Here is a 16359-nt window from a genome sequence, read left to right as displayed (position 1 = left end):
GACACTTCTAACTCCACGCCCCGAACTACATGTACCGGTATGCCTCAAGTTGGTGTGATGTTTCCTGATGGAGGCTTTGCCGACTATGATTCAGATTCAGACAAATCGCTGCTTTTAATTGGTTGGCAATCATGGCATAATTTTCACGCGGTCAACCATAGTCATGGTTATGATGGTAGGCCTGGCTAGTGGCTTTTCCTGCCTCCGTGCTATAACGTCTGTGGCCGTAAGTCTGATCGGTTTCTCAGCAAGTGGCAAAGTAAGGGGCCTGGCGACTGTACGATCATGGACATTAATGATATTGCCAGTCACTGACTAGGCTCCATATCGGTCATGTTATTTAGCGTCAACAAGTGTCAACATATACAAGTAGAATCAACAACGCGTCAGCAACTTGAAAATACCTTCTTCTACAGATTTAAAAGTGGCTTTTATCATATTTTAGAGACTCTAACACCTGCGACTGTGTAAGAGAAACACTGAATTTTGGAGTATAGTACCATTTACACATACCTGTAGTCAAAGTTAATTGAATTGGACGGAATTTGACTTTTTAGAGGTGGTTATTAGGCCAGGTTCAGGTTAATTCAAATGAGTTTCGTGTTTATCAAAATAGGGTTTTTCTTGTAAAAGCACAATGCACATATACATACATGTAGGTCCCAATACCGCGGTATCTTTGTTACCAAGGAATTTCTTTGTCAACTCAAATAAATTAATATTAAATTTTTTACTGAATGTTCAAATTAGTAAATAGCTACACATAGTTGAATGTTTGGTTAATAATTGCATATTTGATATATATTCAGAGCAGCCCTAAAGTTTGGGATAGGGAAGGGAAGATTGTGGAAAGATTACAAAAAGTGAAGGCCATAAATTAATGGACAGTGATAGATAAAATCCATCCCATGTTGAGCGAAATTCTTGCTTGTGGAACTCCTCCAGAAGAAATTTTAGACAAGAGTTGAAAAAAAAAGTAGAATTGTATAATACATGTATCAGGCGTGATCTGATCGCTGTACCGTCATTTTTAATGACTTCGTAACTTCTTTCAAAGTCTTCAGTCAAATTCCAAGCGATTTCCTGTTTGTAATCAGTTGTTTTCCAGTTAAAAGTTTCATATTCCCATGAACCTTGCTTTATCTTTCGGTGTTCCAACTTGAAATGGATTCTGCCGTTGTGACTCATAAAATACCAGTGACGTAGCGTTTATCTTTCTCTTTATTGTTTATCTTTTCTCTGCACAGGCACACTTTTGTTATGTGTACAAAATTACAATGTACTTATCTGAACATTTTTCTTTGCCCTACACAAGCCAGATGGTGTACTGTTCTACTGTACATGGCAGAAATTACACTCAATTGTACCATTTAGAGTGTGAGTGCCAACGTGTTCAGCAGTGTGTAAAAGCTTGTAGGGAAATTGAACTTACATGTACATGTATTTTATGAATTTCCTGTATCAATAGTTTAGTGAACAAATGGTTGAACATGTACTGTAGCTAAATTTTGGATTTTTTTTTCCTTTTTTCTTTTTTTTTATGCCATGCCCGACGTGTGTATCTTGACACTGAATACTCAGTGTATGCCCCCGAAGGCTTGTGAAAAAATCACAAATGCACTCAAGTGGGTTTTTTTTACCATCTCCCCGGCGCAAATCCATCTTTGAAATATACTGTAGCTTTTCCCGCACAGGCTAAATATATGTACATGTACATGAAGTTTTAGTGTGTCAAATAAAAATCCACACTACCCCTGTCCATGTAGATTTATATATATTCATTCTTCAGTCAGTAAACCTCTTGGAGCTTGAAATTTCACAAAATGCCCTCAAGTCTTTCTTTTATAGAACTACAGAACTTTCCCTTGAATGGAGCGTGACCCGCACCTATTTGCTGAAAATGGCACGAAAGACTCGCCATCAAGTAGTGACATAGACACGGAAACAATTATGCTGGTAAATTTTCTGGTACCATTGAATTTTTGTGAATCTTTTGGAACAGTCCAACGAAGAGTGTGGAGTGTGCATGTCTGCAGACCAAATTCGTTACATGACATACATGTGTACATGTACATCACACGCAGGTACATGTACATGTACGTCACAAAAGCCTGGTAAAATGACCTCTAATCAAACAAAGCATGCATCACCTCATGACATGAACGCCTTGAGCTCTTAACCAGGCTAGGTTTGAAGTGTGCCGTTTCCAGTATTTACTTTGGAATGGCTCAATGTCCCAAGGATTATGGAAGGATGTTTTCCAACAAACAAGGGCAGGGCTTTGTGTGTGTCAAGGGGAAAAATTGTCTGGTCCTGATGATATTGCATTTGTCATGCAACTGAATATCAGATCCTTGTGCGAGTTCCTTTGAGAGAGGGGTCATTTGATAACCCTGTTGAGGTTGTTCCTCACACACACAGGTTGGCCTACTTCATTGTGTTCAGAGGAAGGACCATTGAAATATAACTGGTCAAATTTTGATGCAGCAGGAAAGGTAGGGAAATGTATGAACTAAAATGTACGATGTACATGTAGGTTACTTGTCTGTATTGTGCTTGGTTTTCCATGTACAGGTGCATGTATGCGTGCAGTGTCAACTTCCATGTGCAACAGGTGCTTGATATACTCATTTAAATCTGAAATGAAAGTAGGGATTTATTGTATTGTGCGCACGCGTGGCACATACAATGCCTTCGGTTGGCCTAGGAGTGGTGGCGGCATTAGTCATACTGCATTGCATTGTTGTGCAGTGCCCATTACACTATGCCTACATGTACGTGCAAATATGATGTATGCACGTACAGTACATGTATGGTGCGTTCACATGATTGAGCAGTGTACCAGTACATGCGTTTATGGGGTTAAGCAGTCAGTACCGAGTGCCGCTTGTGGTATGTGACCGGTTCAGATCATAGTTTGCTTTCATCGGTTCAGGCTTTATGATCATCATTTTGGAAAGAGGAATTTTGGTTAAATGAGTTTAAACCAACAGCTAAAGGCAATAAATTAAAACCAATTCATTAGCGAAGCTGAGTTACATGTACAGTGTCGCTCAGTGGCTATTAACATGCCCACTCGCATACACTCCACGTCAATAAGAGAAAGCTTACAATCTAACCAAGCTCTTCAAGTCTTTTACGGGGAGTTACCTACTGCCGGTAAATTTGAGCATGTTGCCTATTCTCTGGTGCATTTAAGTGTTGTAAAACCTCATTTTGAACAGTGCCATTGCCATGGAAAGTGACACATGATAGAGAACAGTTTAATCAATATAAACAAAATAGCCTTATCCTTACCAGGTTTTTGAGAGTTGTCTCTAAAATTGGCTCTAAAGAGCATTGCTCCTCTGGATTTCCTGATTGACCAGAAATATCTTCCTGTATACACTCACTCAATCTTTTCATTTACGGTAATATGGCAAATGTATTGTAAACACCGTACATACATGTAAATGTACGTACTCATTTCCAATTGGTTTGTTTAGATGGATGAACATAGGGAAAGACAGTAATGCATACAGTACATGTACATACAAAATGTACATGTACATGTATGTAAAAACCCCTTTGTTATTCTTACATGTATGTTTGCCTCTTTGACAGCTGTTGTTGAACATGTACATGTATGTATATTTACATGTACCAGTAAGTTCCATTGTAAACATTTACTTGCATTATTATCTGGTTAGGTTTGTCCCTCAAAGTGGTTAGCCTGCCACATTGATTGGATTACAGTACATGTACCTATGTGTAACTTGTAGGTTTTGGAATTATTGGCATACTGGCATGCAAGCGTGCATGTTGATCACCTTGTGCAACATTGACAGCCACTAATGGGAATCATTGCCATGGAATGGAACGGAATGATGGTTACAACTTTGATTAGAAAACCGATAGTGTACAAGTTTACATGAATGCGTTGGGTGTACCGCTAGGATGACCTGGGCATTTAGGTACCGGGAGACGAGTTGATGTACAGCAAAGTGCTGAGGTTGAGGTCCATACGTGTATACCTGTGTGGAATAAATCATACATTTGTTGGATTTGAGCAGGTGCCCTGTTGTAGTGATGGGAAAGATTTGCCTCCATTTCCACAAGCTTGCAAGCCATTTCTACCGGGGTACAAGCTTGCTACCAGTTGACACACGAATGCTGGTCTTTGTTTGCCCGAGAAAGAATTTAGCCCATGCATGTGATTGAGATGCACCTGTTGGCAAAGTTCTGTTCATCCATGGAGGGTACTCTCCGATCTATGATGTCTGGCCCTGTCATTCTCTCATCTAGTATGTGAAATGTCTATGTAAAATGTCCAAGCAGTGTCGCATAATTAATAAGTGCCACCTGTGGTTTGCTTTTAAAAACAATTTACTTCTTTACTTAGCCAGGGTGAAGACCCATTAGTTATAATCTGTTCTTCCTGTGGGCCCCCTGGGGAAGAAGACAGTGAAGAAATGTTCAATGTCAGAGGGCGGAGGAAAGCCGAGACAAATTTCCCACAGATTAAGGCAGGGACCAAGAGCCTAACCCCCATGTCGGGCACGGCAGGATTCGTACCCTGGGCCGCAGAGGTGGAAGGCAAGCTAAGTACATGTACCAGTACCACTGTGCCAAACTGACCCCCCCCATGCTCTGTCGTTCTTCCCGACAGATTCTGTCTGCACACTGGACTCGGCACCTTAGCAGTCTGTGTTCTCTGAGCATAATTACCTACAAACCGCTTTCACAGAAGGTAGCGTGTGAAGTGGGATCGTGGTTGTTTCATCACCGGCCAAGTCCACAACTAGAGAGATGTTGGGACAAGTGAGGTTACCCTTGGCAGCATGTGTGTGCTTGCTGTTAATATCAGGTAGGTCTTACATTTAGTCACAGGGTTTTGGTGGACCCACTGGAAAGCTCGAAGTTCTTGAATAAACTTTTCTGATGAAGTGTTGAGTCTTCACATATAGGCTAGTTGGGTGCTTAAAGAAACCATGAAATAGAAATATTTTTATAAATTTTATTTGAAAGCCTTGAAATTGCATCATTGGGTTTTAATTAACCTTATTTTGAGCTTTTGAAATTTTACCCCATATTTTGGAACTTTAGTGGTTTTATGGTAATGCATATTTGCATATTCATGAACAGAACTATGATGTCATCCAAGGCAGTGAATCTCAATGTTGCACCGAGTTGTGCAAAGAAAATGTTTAGATTTTTTGAAGCACTGCGATGGTAGATTTCATTTTCTTTGGCAGTTTATTGTTTTGTAAGTATATGGCAATAAGCCTGCAAGCATCCTTTTCAAATGTCACTAGATGACAAATTTGGAGTTCACAATTTGAACATGAAAACATGCAACGTGAACCATGTCTTCCTGGATTTACATCAAAGCAAAAGCGCCCTCACTTGTCCAGAGATTCTTGGTCAATTTTAAATGTTTAAAAAAGTGCACCTTTCAATTCACGTAACTCAAGATGTCAAACAGTCTTCATACATGGAAGAAGATTACAGAGATACGCAAAAAGCAATTCTTAGAAATCGATCCTTTTGAAAAAAGGATCGCCCAGTTGAAAAAAATACAACAGCCTGTCTCGTCTTTACCAGTTAAGTGGTACAATTCAGAGTGGATGAGAGTAGAATCACAGTTTGTATCTTGTGGTATTTTCCCCTGTTCATGATGTCTGTGACAGGCATACTTGCCTGAGAATAAACCCAACTTTTACCACACAATTCATTATAAACTCAGATGTTTTTACTGAATCCCACATATATAACATATGCCACTGGTGCACCGATTTCAGCAATGGCGGAGACTGCAACACAACCATCAATAGCATCTGAACCCACACCATCACCAACTGGAGGACCAACATCGTCGCTAACAGGGGCACCAACACGGTCGGCGTCTCCAAAACCAGCACTGTCAGCATCTGCAGCACCGACATCATCGGCAGGAGGAACTCCGACATCTTCAGCCTCTCAAGCACCAACACCGTCAGAATCTGCAGCACCAAATCCTTCGGCATCTCCACCACCACCACCACAAAGTGCAGCACCAACACCGTCGGCAACAGGGGCACCAACACCACCGGCCTCCCCAACACCAAAACCGTCATCTCCGGCACCGTCACCATCACAAAGTGCAGCACCAGCACCATCGCCAACAGGTGCACCAACTCCATCAGCCTCCCCAACACCAAAACCATCAGCATCTCCGTCACCGTCAGCATCTGTAGCACCAACACCGTCAGCAACAGGGGCACCAACACCACCAGCCTCCCCAACACCAAAACCATCAGCATCAGGGGCACCAACCCCGTCAGCAACAGGGGCACCAACACCACCAGCCTCCCCAACACCAAAACCGTCAGCATCTCCAGCACCGTCACCTTCAGCATCAGGGGCACCAACCCCATCGCAAAGTGCAGCACCAACACCGTCAGCATCAGGGGCACCAACACCACCAGCCTCCCAAACACCAAAACCGTCAGCATCTCCAGCACCGTCACCTTCAGCATCTGTAGCACCAACACCATCGGCATCAGGGGCACCAACACCACCAGCCTCCCCAACACCAAAACCGTCAGCATCTCCAGCACCGTCACCTTCAGCATCTGTAGCACCAACACCATCGGCATCAGGGGCACCAACACCACCAGCCTCCCCAACACCAAAACCGTCACGATCTCCGGCACCATCGCCAACACCAGGACCATCCTCCAAACCAACTACATTACCCGCATCCCCCCCAGGCACCACTGCTGGCCCAAACAAGAATCCTGCAGATAAGGGATCAGGGTCAACAGGTGCCATTGTTGCTGTGGTGGTGTGCGTCGTCATCTTGTTGGCACTAGTAGCAGTTTTCTTCGTCTACAGGCGGTAAGTGTGCAGCCTAGTTGCCCAGTGACAGTATTTTTGCACATGACAAAGCAACCAAGTATTGGGCCCTTTCAGGCACTAGAAATGTGCAAACTAACTCATCCAAAACCAAAGCTGCCATGATGTCAGGGGTTTTCATTTTAGTCTTCAATGATCTTGCCTTGTTGAAGTACCAAATGTAGGAATTTCAGGGTAGCGCACCTCCAAGGGTTTGCAACACATTGGCCAATCACAATCCGCGAAATAGGTCGACCCAATGCGCGTTTAGAAAGGGTCGACAGATTTCACTCATCGTGATTGGCCAACGCGTTGCAAACTCTTGGAGGCGCGCTATTGTGAATCACCCATATTAGCTTATTGAAATGAGCATTTTGAATATTCAGAGAAGGGTCATGGTGTCTTTTTCCGTCCCTTGCTTGAATTTACACCAAAAAAATTAGTTACATTTTAGCAATTCAGATTCTCATTTTGAATGTGCAAAAACCTTTAGCACCCTGTTTCAGATTTCAAAACCAATTGATAACACTGATTATTGTTCTTTGTTGCATGTTTAAAAAAGGCAGCATTCATTGAAAATTATTCTAATTTTCATGGAATTACAATACACGTAATCTCTGAGAATGTGTCATAAATATGCGGTCTCTTTTTCACAGACGGAAGCTCAGAAACAGTTACGGTCGTCTGAATGAAGATACGGAAGAGAGCGGTTGGTCGGCATTCTCTAAGAATCCTATCTACAGAGGTGACAGGGTAAGGCATCACTTTATCCATCAGACCAGACAAGAAATTAGTTGCTTTTCCAGGGACCCAACCCCACCCAGAAAATTATGGAGAACCAGTGCAGTTGTATTTTAATAATTATTAAGGAATAGAAATTTGATGGGTGATTGATAACTGGCATGTTAAACCTTAAAAGTCGCAGGGGGACTTGTAGGAGTTTTTGGTAAGTCTTTGCAGTCATTTTGACACCAATTATGAGATATTTGAATAAGCCGTTCTTGCACAGTTCTGAGACTGGTTTACTTTTCCACTGCTGTGCTCAATGCATGCCTGGCTGGCAGACATGTGGCCTTGAAATGACCGTAACAACAACCCCAAGTGTCAGATTGAGTTGAAACTTCATATTTATAAATATTTTCAAGCATTGGAAAGTCAACTTCTTGGGGAGTATAGAAGAATCCATTCCCCTGCCAGCTTTGAGATGGTCCAAAATTACCAAGCTCTTTAAGGGTTAACTAGTATTGAAACTGGAACGGGGTCTGGTGATCATAATGGACTGAAAATGGCTTGCTCTTATTTTTTTTTGTCCGTACAACTTTTCACTTTCTAAATCGCAGGTTTTTAACCACTCAACTAGAGAGAGAGTGCTGATATGTTGTATTAACATGTAGAGTAATCAAATCTTCAAAACAAGTCGATCATCAGTCCACCTTCAAATCTTGTGCTCACGAAAGAGCAACACTGGCCACCTTACGTTTTTGTTTTTCAGTCTACCGGTAATTGGAAACCGCTGTTTTTTTGCTCTCCCAAACCTTCTGAAAATATCATGGTATGGTGCTCATACTTTCTCCACTTTGAAGTCTCTTTTGACATTCAATGTATTTGACTCGTAATCTCTCTTCCCTTGTTCTTGAAATCAACAGGACTACTCGCCACTCTGAAAATCATCAGCATGGAGAGGCAACTTGACTGGTCAGGAGTATTTGGAATGAAGTCAGGATTTCCAAGGATTGGATATTGGGGTTGGCTGTACAGCGTTTTCTCATATGATTATGTACTTGTGCGGGGAGAATGGAGGGTCAAGTCCTCACTCTGCTTTTGTTTTGTAAAGGAGTAAGCTGTGCCTTTTCGAGAGACCCAAGATGAAAATGTGAAACCGGAAAAAGGTATTGCGTAATTTGAAGAGTTTTTAACGGGTGTTCGTGGCTTTATTGAGCTGCCTCTATTTTGCATCTTGCTTTTACAGCATTATTCCATGCGTCACAGCATTTCTCTGATTTCCAACAGCCCGTGCAAACCAACTCTTTGATGGGCACAAGATTTTTCCTGCTTTTGTTTTCACGGCTTTTTGGGGCATTCACCACTCTCAAATTTCAAAACTCCAGGTTCCAATGTGTAGTTCATGTTGTATATCATTTGGTAAATGTGTCTCAATGCGGACATGAAATATCATGCGATACACGAGCACTGAATGTTAGGTGTGAAATCTTTGGTCGTCAAAAGTCTGCAAAGGTGTGGATGTGCCCCTTGTAACTCCACATACACAATGTTCTGCTGCATACTTTCTTACTCTTCCCTTGTATATAGCAATTTCACGTGAGACAATTTTGTATCTCTCTCTCGAACTTGTATTTTTTTGTATTTTCATTTGCGATTGGCTCGGGCAACATGGGGATTATTGGTATAAAAGTTGAAAGTGAAGTCTATGTGAAATTTAGTTGTGCAAGGAAATCAGGGAGACGTCGGCAGTTCTGACCAGTTGCCTGAGTTGGCTTGTAACTGCTAAATTGTCTTGCGTAACAGATTGGATGGAAAAGGTGAACATGTGTTGAAAGCTGAAATTTAGCCTGAGCTCTCCTTGCTTTTCTGAAGCCATGAACACCTACTAGGAAATTGTTCATGACCTCAAAAGCCCTAACCTTCGGCAGCCGTCTTATACAGTGTTGTGGAACTACACGTTTCTGTGAGGTTGTGCATGAATTCACAGAAACTTTCTGAAGTACAAAAAAAAAAATGAGTACCTCTGCACTCTTAATTTTAGTTGAGTACACTTCCTTATGTGTGAGTAGGAAAAAGTACTCAGTGAGAATGTTATACAAAACAACCGTGATTCTCCAACCGTGGATGAACAAAAAGGCTTAATGCATTGTTGCCCCCCAAAGAACCCAAGCGCTGCCCTCCAAGATGGCAGCCGAGTTTCAGGTGTGTATTTGACCTCTCAGCCTTCACTGAAGGATGTGAAATGTCACCAAGTGTCAGGTTTTGCTCAAGCGGGTCAGACCATTTGGTTTGCTGGCTAATTAAAAACCCGCAAAGCAAGTTCATTTCCTTGTCTCAGTATTGCACGTGCACACTTACAAATGTATTCAGCAGCACGATACTTGAAATTAAGTTATTTTTGTCATTTGACCTTTTCGTCAGTCCGCTTTTGATTGCAGGAATCATTTCCTTTCAGCTGAAGTGATGTTGAAATCACAACCTGTCAGATTTTCAACAGCGGGTGACTGCTCACGTACGAGGCTGCACAGTATTAATGCAATAGATAGTAGGGTTTGACTTAGTTAAATACAGTTTTAAAACCTAAATAGAGGAAAAAAAGTTCGTAAAATTTTGTCATTAGTTGTCTCAGTTACACTTTTACTGGCCAAGTGTCTTAAAGGCTTTTGCCTGATTATTTGTGTGGCAGTTGTACCAAATTACAGTTTCCCAGAGAACATGGGTAGCCGTCCTGTTGGCAGGTACCCACTTTGAGTAAGAAAACGTTGCTGTGTCCTAGGAAATCACATACATCCCCATTTAGGACCATGTACATCAGTGCTTTGCCTAGCAGAGGGAAGTGTTTAATCTGGAGGCTCTAGCCCAGAGTTGGATATCTTTTCAAACGGTCAACGTCGGGAAATGTAGCTATTGTCAATAGACCTATAGCACACTGACGTCAAGCTTTGTTGACGTGTGCTTTCCTGAGGCAGTGGACGCGGGACGAGATCCATCGAGCCCCTTCAGGAAAGCGCATACGTAAACAGAAGCCTGGCATCAGTATGTTTTGGGTCTATTCCCATAACTAATCTTGGGAGGTAACATTAACCTGATGTGCGCATATCTTATGGCAAGTTAGAAGACCTGATGACCTGCATGCAAGCATGATACCACTGAAGAAATGGCTTTCAGTTTCTGTCGCTGGATAAGTGCACTGTGTGTAATTCATCTTCGGACATTTCCTAGAAATCAGGATGGAGGGAGAGAGCATTGTAATGCCTATTATGATTGTTTTCATCCACTGGAAAAAAAATAACAAGTAGTCAATAGACTGCTCCAGTAAGCCCCGCCCACTGTGTACCCAGGCACTTAACACATGCTCTTCTCCAGTGCCACACTACATGTTGCAACCGCACGCATCATACGCGCGTGCATGCATGTCAGACTTTCCTGCGTGCACGTCGGAAATAGATTGCGACTGTGATTGGACAGAACACTGTGGGCGGGGCTTTATGGATCGGTCTATTCAATAATTGATAGCTAGCTGATGGGGTTTGTTAAGTTTGTTGCAGAGCGAAATGCGTTTACCCTCTGGACCAGCAAGGTTGAAATGCCACATTTGCGTTAACTTATTTTATAGATTTATTTCACAATCTGGGTTGAGAGGTTTTTCCTTTTCATGTTTGTTGTGCGTGGAACATTCCCTGTGTTTGTTCGGGATAGAAGGGTGTAATTGTCACATCAACCATGTGAACATTTTGTAGGGTATGAAATGCATCTGAGACTTTCATTGATCAACCTTTTACAACAAGGAAGGTGAAGGTGGAAGTACATATTTAAATGTAATTTTGAGTGCTGTAACACAGACACCTTAGAGTGTATTTTTGTAGATAGACTACCATGTTTGGACTGATTGGCAAAATCGGTTTTCTTGTGCTGTCAATAGCTTTGTTTTAACTGGTGGAAATATTGGGAGTAGCAGTGTTTTATGGAATGCATTAAGAGAACAACATATTTTTTGGCTTCGAAGGAGCTGATTTTTCAGTCTTGAAATATCCTACTGTGAAAAAAACTGAAGAACTGAACCTTTTTTTTCTAAGAATGAGAATTTTATAGCAATAGAATCCAGATGTAAGATGTACAGTGATATATGTCATTCCAAATTTGTTAGCAAGCGAATTTGTGTCGGTAATTGTTTTTCAGGGGCAGAGCCAAATTGAGAGGTCTGTGAAGGAACTTTGTGAGTTGGTATCTAGGTCCAAGGCCCTGAGAAAGTTTCCTGGTTCAAGTGTTGTGCTTTGGAACAGTTTAAAAGCAATTGTGAACACTTGGCTGTCTGCACGTGCAGCCCCTTGGTGCACGGTGTCAGCTGAGTGTGGAGAAAAGTCTGGTGTAACATTTGGCTCTGCCAACTTGTAATGTTTATATAGTGTATAAAAGTAGCCTGTCTTGCATAAGAGTTGAATGTAGTCACTAAGCATTGACCAAGGCTCTCTACTCTCTCCTGTGTGGTTGTATACGGCTGACTGACGGGCAGGCACACTAAGGGCCTGCATGCCGGTCTGGTCACTCAATCTGCCTTGAGTCCTGCATCTCCTCATCGGTTGGAGAGAGCCATGCTGGTTGGGAGGGTTCATTCTGTTGGTAGCGAAGCGCACACAACACATGCATCTCGTAATCGTTTGTGAACCAGAAAAGCGCAGTTCCCACCAAAGGAGCCTCCGCTGCAAGGAAAGACACATCCTGTCTTGGTCCAGCTCACAACCCATTAGACCTTTCAATCAGGAGACAGCTTGGGCTAGGGGAAAATGCGCATTGCTGGTACTGTGGCTAGAGCTGCACGAGTTATTTGTTGTGCATGCATCAACGCAAGGTTGACGGCTGCCATGGCCGCTCGCTTAAGTGGACAGCCTTGGTCAAGGTTAATAGTCATCACTGGAGAGCATGCATTCCTATCGTGTTGTACAAACAACTGAAGCCTCTGTGATTTGATTTCCTGGGGGGCCTCCAAAGATGGCCCCAGGTGACCTCCAGTCCTCAGTTTCAACACACTATCCATTTGGTATAATAGAGACCAGTGGTAGTCTCTCTACAGGTGTCTTTGATTCCTTGATGTCAGGCCCATTGACCATCATGTTACATCTTGGGCACCAGAGCGTTCTGGTGTCTTTGATTTCTTGATGCCAGGCCCATTGACCATCATGTTACATCTTGGGCACCAGACTGTTCTGGTGGATTTCCTTTATAACAAAACACAGAGATTGATGCTGCATCCAAATCTGTTGTCTGGGGCTAGGTTTTAGTCCGGTCGCTGGGTATATGTAGGGACACACTGACAATGGATGTAGCTGGAGCTCTGGGAGCCTGTTTCAAACAGGGCTTTAGATGTCTGCAGAGTGATATGCAAGACGTGTAGTAGCAGCATTTAGTATTAGGTGCCATTCGCTGCTGTTTTTGTGCACATCCACTGTAATTTAATGTACATGTAGCTCAGCTCGTGCCTGTGTGGTGCTTAATGGTGTTGTGACTGTAGTCTGTACATGGCGTAACTTTTTTAAAATAAGTAATGATGTAAGAAGTAAAGTTGACTGGTGTATTTTGGTATATTATTCAGTTGAATGGAATTTAAAAATTGAAGGAATGTTGTTAAGATTTATTAATACATGCATATGGGTCATTCCACGAAGTTCGGGCACAGTTTATGATGGCGTCCCTTGTTACATCAGTGAAAATAAACATCTTTTTGCCCTGCATGTGGATTCTAAATTGACATTGTTCGAAATCTTGCAAGGTTCTTGTAGGGGTGTGCTTCATCTTTGCTGAATAATAATGACTTAATCTGTTGTAATGTGAAAATAAAGGGCAATCAAAGTTACCGATGTAACAAGGGACGCCGTCACAAACTGTGCCCAAACTTCATGGAATGACCCATATATATATTTTGTTGTGTACAAAATCCATTGCTGGCTTGTTGCATGAGTGAATTTCCAACTTCATGTTTTGAGTTTGTCCACAGAAAGTAACTAAGTTACACATTTCCTGATTTGTTGTTTTCATTTCTATTTGTTGAGAGTTCATTGTACTCTCGCAACTTACTCCCATTGTATTCTTTAAAATGTGTCATTTTAAGATGTTGGAAGCAACATATCACACTCATGGTAACATTTATTTAGTTAAGGTAATTTTTTTCTCTGAATTGAAAGATTAAATTTCTTTACATTTTTTCTAGCCCTAAAGTGCAAAATGTAATTATAATGTATGTATGCCAAATTTAATAAATGTAAATTTCTCAGAAATTCTTAATAATTGTCTATTTTAATGCGAAATTTAGCTAATAATGACCCCAAAATGTTTGACTTCATGGATGTATGGATTGTCATTAGAAACATGGAACTCCTATTTTTTGTTTGTAGAAATATGTTAGTGGTATTCAGAGAAGGTCTTTGTTTAATGCGAAATATGCTCACAGCTGAATATTCCTGAAGAAATTAGAACATAACCCCAGAGTGAGGAAAATGGTCTTGCTTTTCAATATTAAACAGAGAATTAAAAACAAACAAAAACCTATTTGACAGCTCTTTGTGGTTTGGTTTGTTGTCTTTGTGTGTAATCTACTCCGTGCACACATCTGGTTTTAATCCCGTAGAATAAAACTCAAAGCAAGTCTGTCTCGCCCTGTATTCATAATTATCATCGGCAGCAGTGCGCCACGTTGCAGTTTGAACGTCGCATTTTCTTTAAGCATCCTTCTGGAGTAAAGTTCAGAAATTGTTTGTTCGATTGAGGACAATATTTTTAGATCTTTGAAGTTGGTAGAGCCTGAACCATTAAGAAATATACTGGAATGGTATTTTTCAATCGCTCGGGATGTTTATGAAGATGACTGTGACGTGGCCTTGAATGAATGTTCAAATTCTGAAGAAATTTGAGAGTCGCGTTAATTGAAATGAAATCTACCTTTGGCCTCATCCTGGAATGAAATTTTGAACACCCCCGCCGGCAAATAAGTTTATCCAGAAGTTATCAGAGTCATCACAACAGCGCAAACTCTAAAGATAATGAGTCTGAACTGAAAAAAAAACACGCTACAAAAGTATCGACCATAAAACAAGATTACGCTCGTCAGAGTTACGTTAGATGGAAGTTAGAACCTCATGGATTCGAAAAGGTGAGTACCACATTTCTTTGAGGTATTATTGGATTTTGCATTATTTTGTTGCTAACACGCATTCTAAATATTTTAACAAGATTTCCAAGCAGTGACGAAACTAGAAAAGGAGCGTGTCCCGTGTAGTGCTGGTCCCCCAAAGACGTCCCACCTTTGGAAATTTAATTCATGAAGTTCCCCCCGTTTGAATTCAATGTTATATACATATGTGCGCACACTTTCAAAAAATTGCCCCGACAGACTCAAGTTACGTCGTGTATTCAAAGAAGAAATAACTAAGATAAACAAGATACTATAAGCTGGCATTCCAAGGTTAGAACACTCTCGGTAAAATGCACTGACCTCATCGGAAAACTCGAGATTTAATTGCTCCTATTTACTAATATTGTTAGCAGTGCAACGATTCTCTCTACCCGAAGTGAAGGACGGCATATTGTAGACATCTAGATTAATTCATTTCTTTGTGCATTACTTCACTATACTCGATTGTTTATGTGAGGGTGTCATAAACAATTTACTTCCACCTTCCAGCTCCAACTATGGTACAGTTCCATCAGTGGTTAAAAACCCATGTTATTGACAAACATGACTAGATGGACACAGCTAAACTGTTCGGCGCACAAATGTTATTTCTGTTCACGGCTCGTACATCATGTCATTGGGCCTGTGTGGCATTTTGCCATCATTGTGTTCGACGAGCGTGTTACTCCAATCAGTTTCACATAGCTTTAGGCGCAAAGCCAACAAAGGCATCATCAGTCGCCTTGCCAGGGCGACGAACGACTTCGTCGCCCTCTTCGTCGCCCTCCAACGGCCTGGTACGGTCCAAGAGCAGCTTTTGGCAAATACATTCTGTCTTTGGGGAAGCTCTTGAGCAACCGTGACGCCGAACGGTTCGACGGTCGTAAAACCATTGAACTTGGATACCGGCCAACATGATATCGTCAGCCTATATTTTCAGGGTGTGATGATGTGAAATCCAAGAACTGACTCCACTAGGCTAGAACCAATCAAAAGGTGAAATTGTACTTTGGAATGTTCAGTTTGTAGCGCGCAATTGTAGTGGGCAGGCGTATCACCCCCGTAACTGAAGTGAAAGGCACCGTGAGTACTTTTTTCTGAAGAAAAAAATATATGTTGTGATTGTTTCTGTTATTGACACTTTGATTATATGTGTTTTCCTTGAAGGCTTGAGACTAAAGAAGATAATGAATTCGTACTTCTACAAACACGTTTCTTGAAGAAATAAAGTAGAGGTCTTTTTTCCCTTGACTTAGGCTATTTTAACAAACAACACGATGTGCTTGGATTTTTAGCCCAATGGAAGTGTAAGCGGCCGATCGCGCGTTGGCATAATTACTTCATCAGAGAACCCGGTGGCGGCGGCGGAAGTTCACACGACTATTGAGAAAAACTGTTGTTTTTTTTAGTTGAACAGATTTCTTCTGAAGAAACACAACAGACCTGAGGCCATGAAGCTTTTCTACTTGCTGGTGATCGTTGGGGTAGTAGTTCGCGGACAAGAGGTAAGATATTTTTGAAAAGTTTACTTGGGCCTGTAGCAGCGGCTCTTGTGAACTCTCGTCATACGTTGCCTGTTTTAGGTTTGGATAAACATTCAGGAAAAAAGTTTCCAG

At 41.7% G+C, this 16359-nt stretch overlaps 1 protein-coding gene across 19 annotated transcripts in view; it reads left to right on the top strand.

Annotated features, from left to right (window-relative positions):
• The first annotated feature begins 14568 nt into the window (after nt 1–14568).
• The window catches only part of LOC110990153 (uncharacterized), a 52003-nt gene continuing 50212 nt past the window's right edge, over nt 14569–16359 (top strand). For 6 of the 19 annotated variants that reach the window (XM_087130031.1, XM_087130032.1, XM_087130035.1 and 3 more), the window contains exons 1-2: nt 14612–14722; nt 16161–16248. In XM_087130031.1, coding sequence (XP_086986157.1) covers nt 14709–14722; nt 16161–16248 — 102 coding nt within the window. In that variant the 5' untranslated portion in view covers nt 14612–14708. Of the gene's footprint in view, nt 14723–15697; nt 15827–16152; nt 16249–16359 lie in introns of those variants that run through there. The other 13 variants (XM_087130025.1, XM_087130028.1, XM_087130027.1 and 10 more) reach the window with 6 other exon arrangements.

The sequence above is a fragment of the Acanthaster planci genome, linkage group LG19 (genome assembly GCF_054643075.1).
Source record: "Acanthaster planci isolate LZ-2023a linkage group LG19, COTS_SCS, whole genome shotgun sequence".
Classification (NCBI taxonomy): Eukaryota; Metazoa; Echinodermata; class Asteroidea; order Valvatida; family Acanthasteridae; genus Acanthaster; species Acanthaster planci.
The sequence above is the reverse complement of the archived record's forward strand: the minus strand, read 5'-3'. Positions and strand labels throughout refer to the sequence as shown.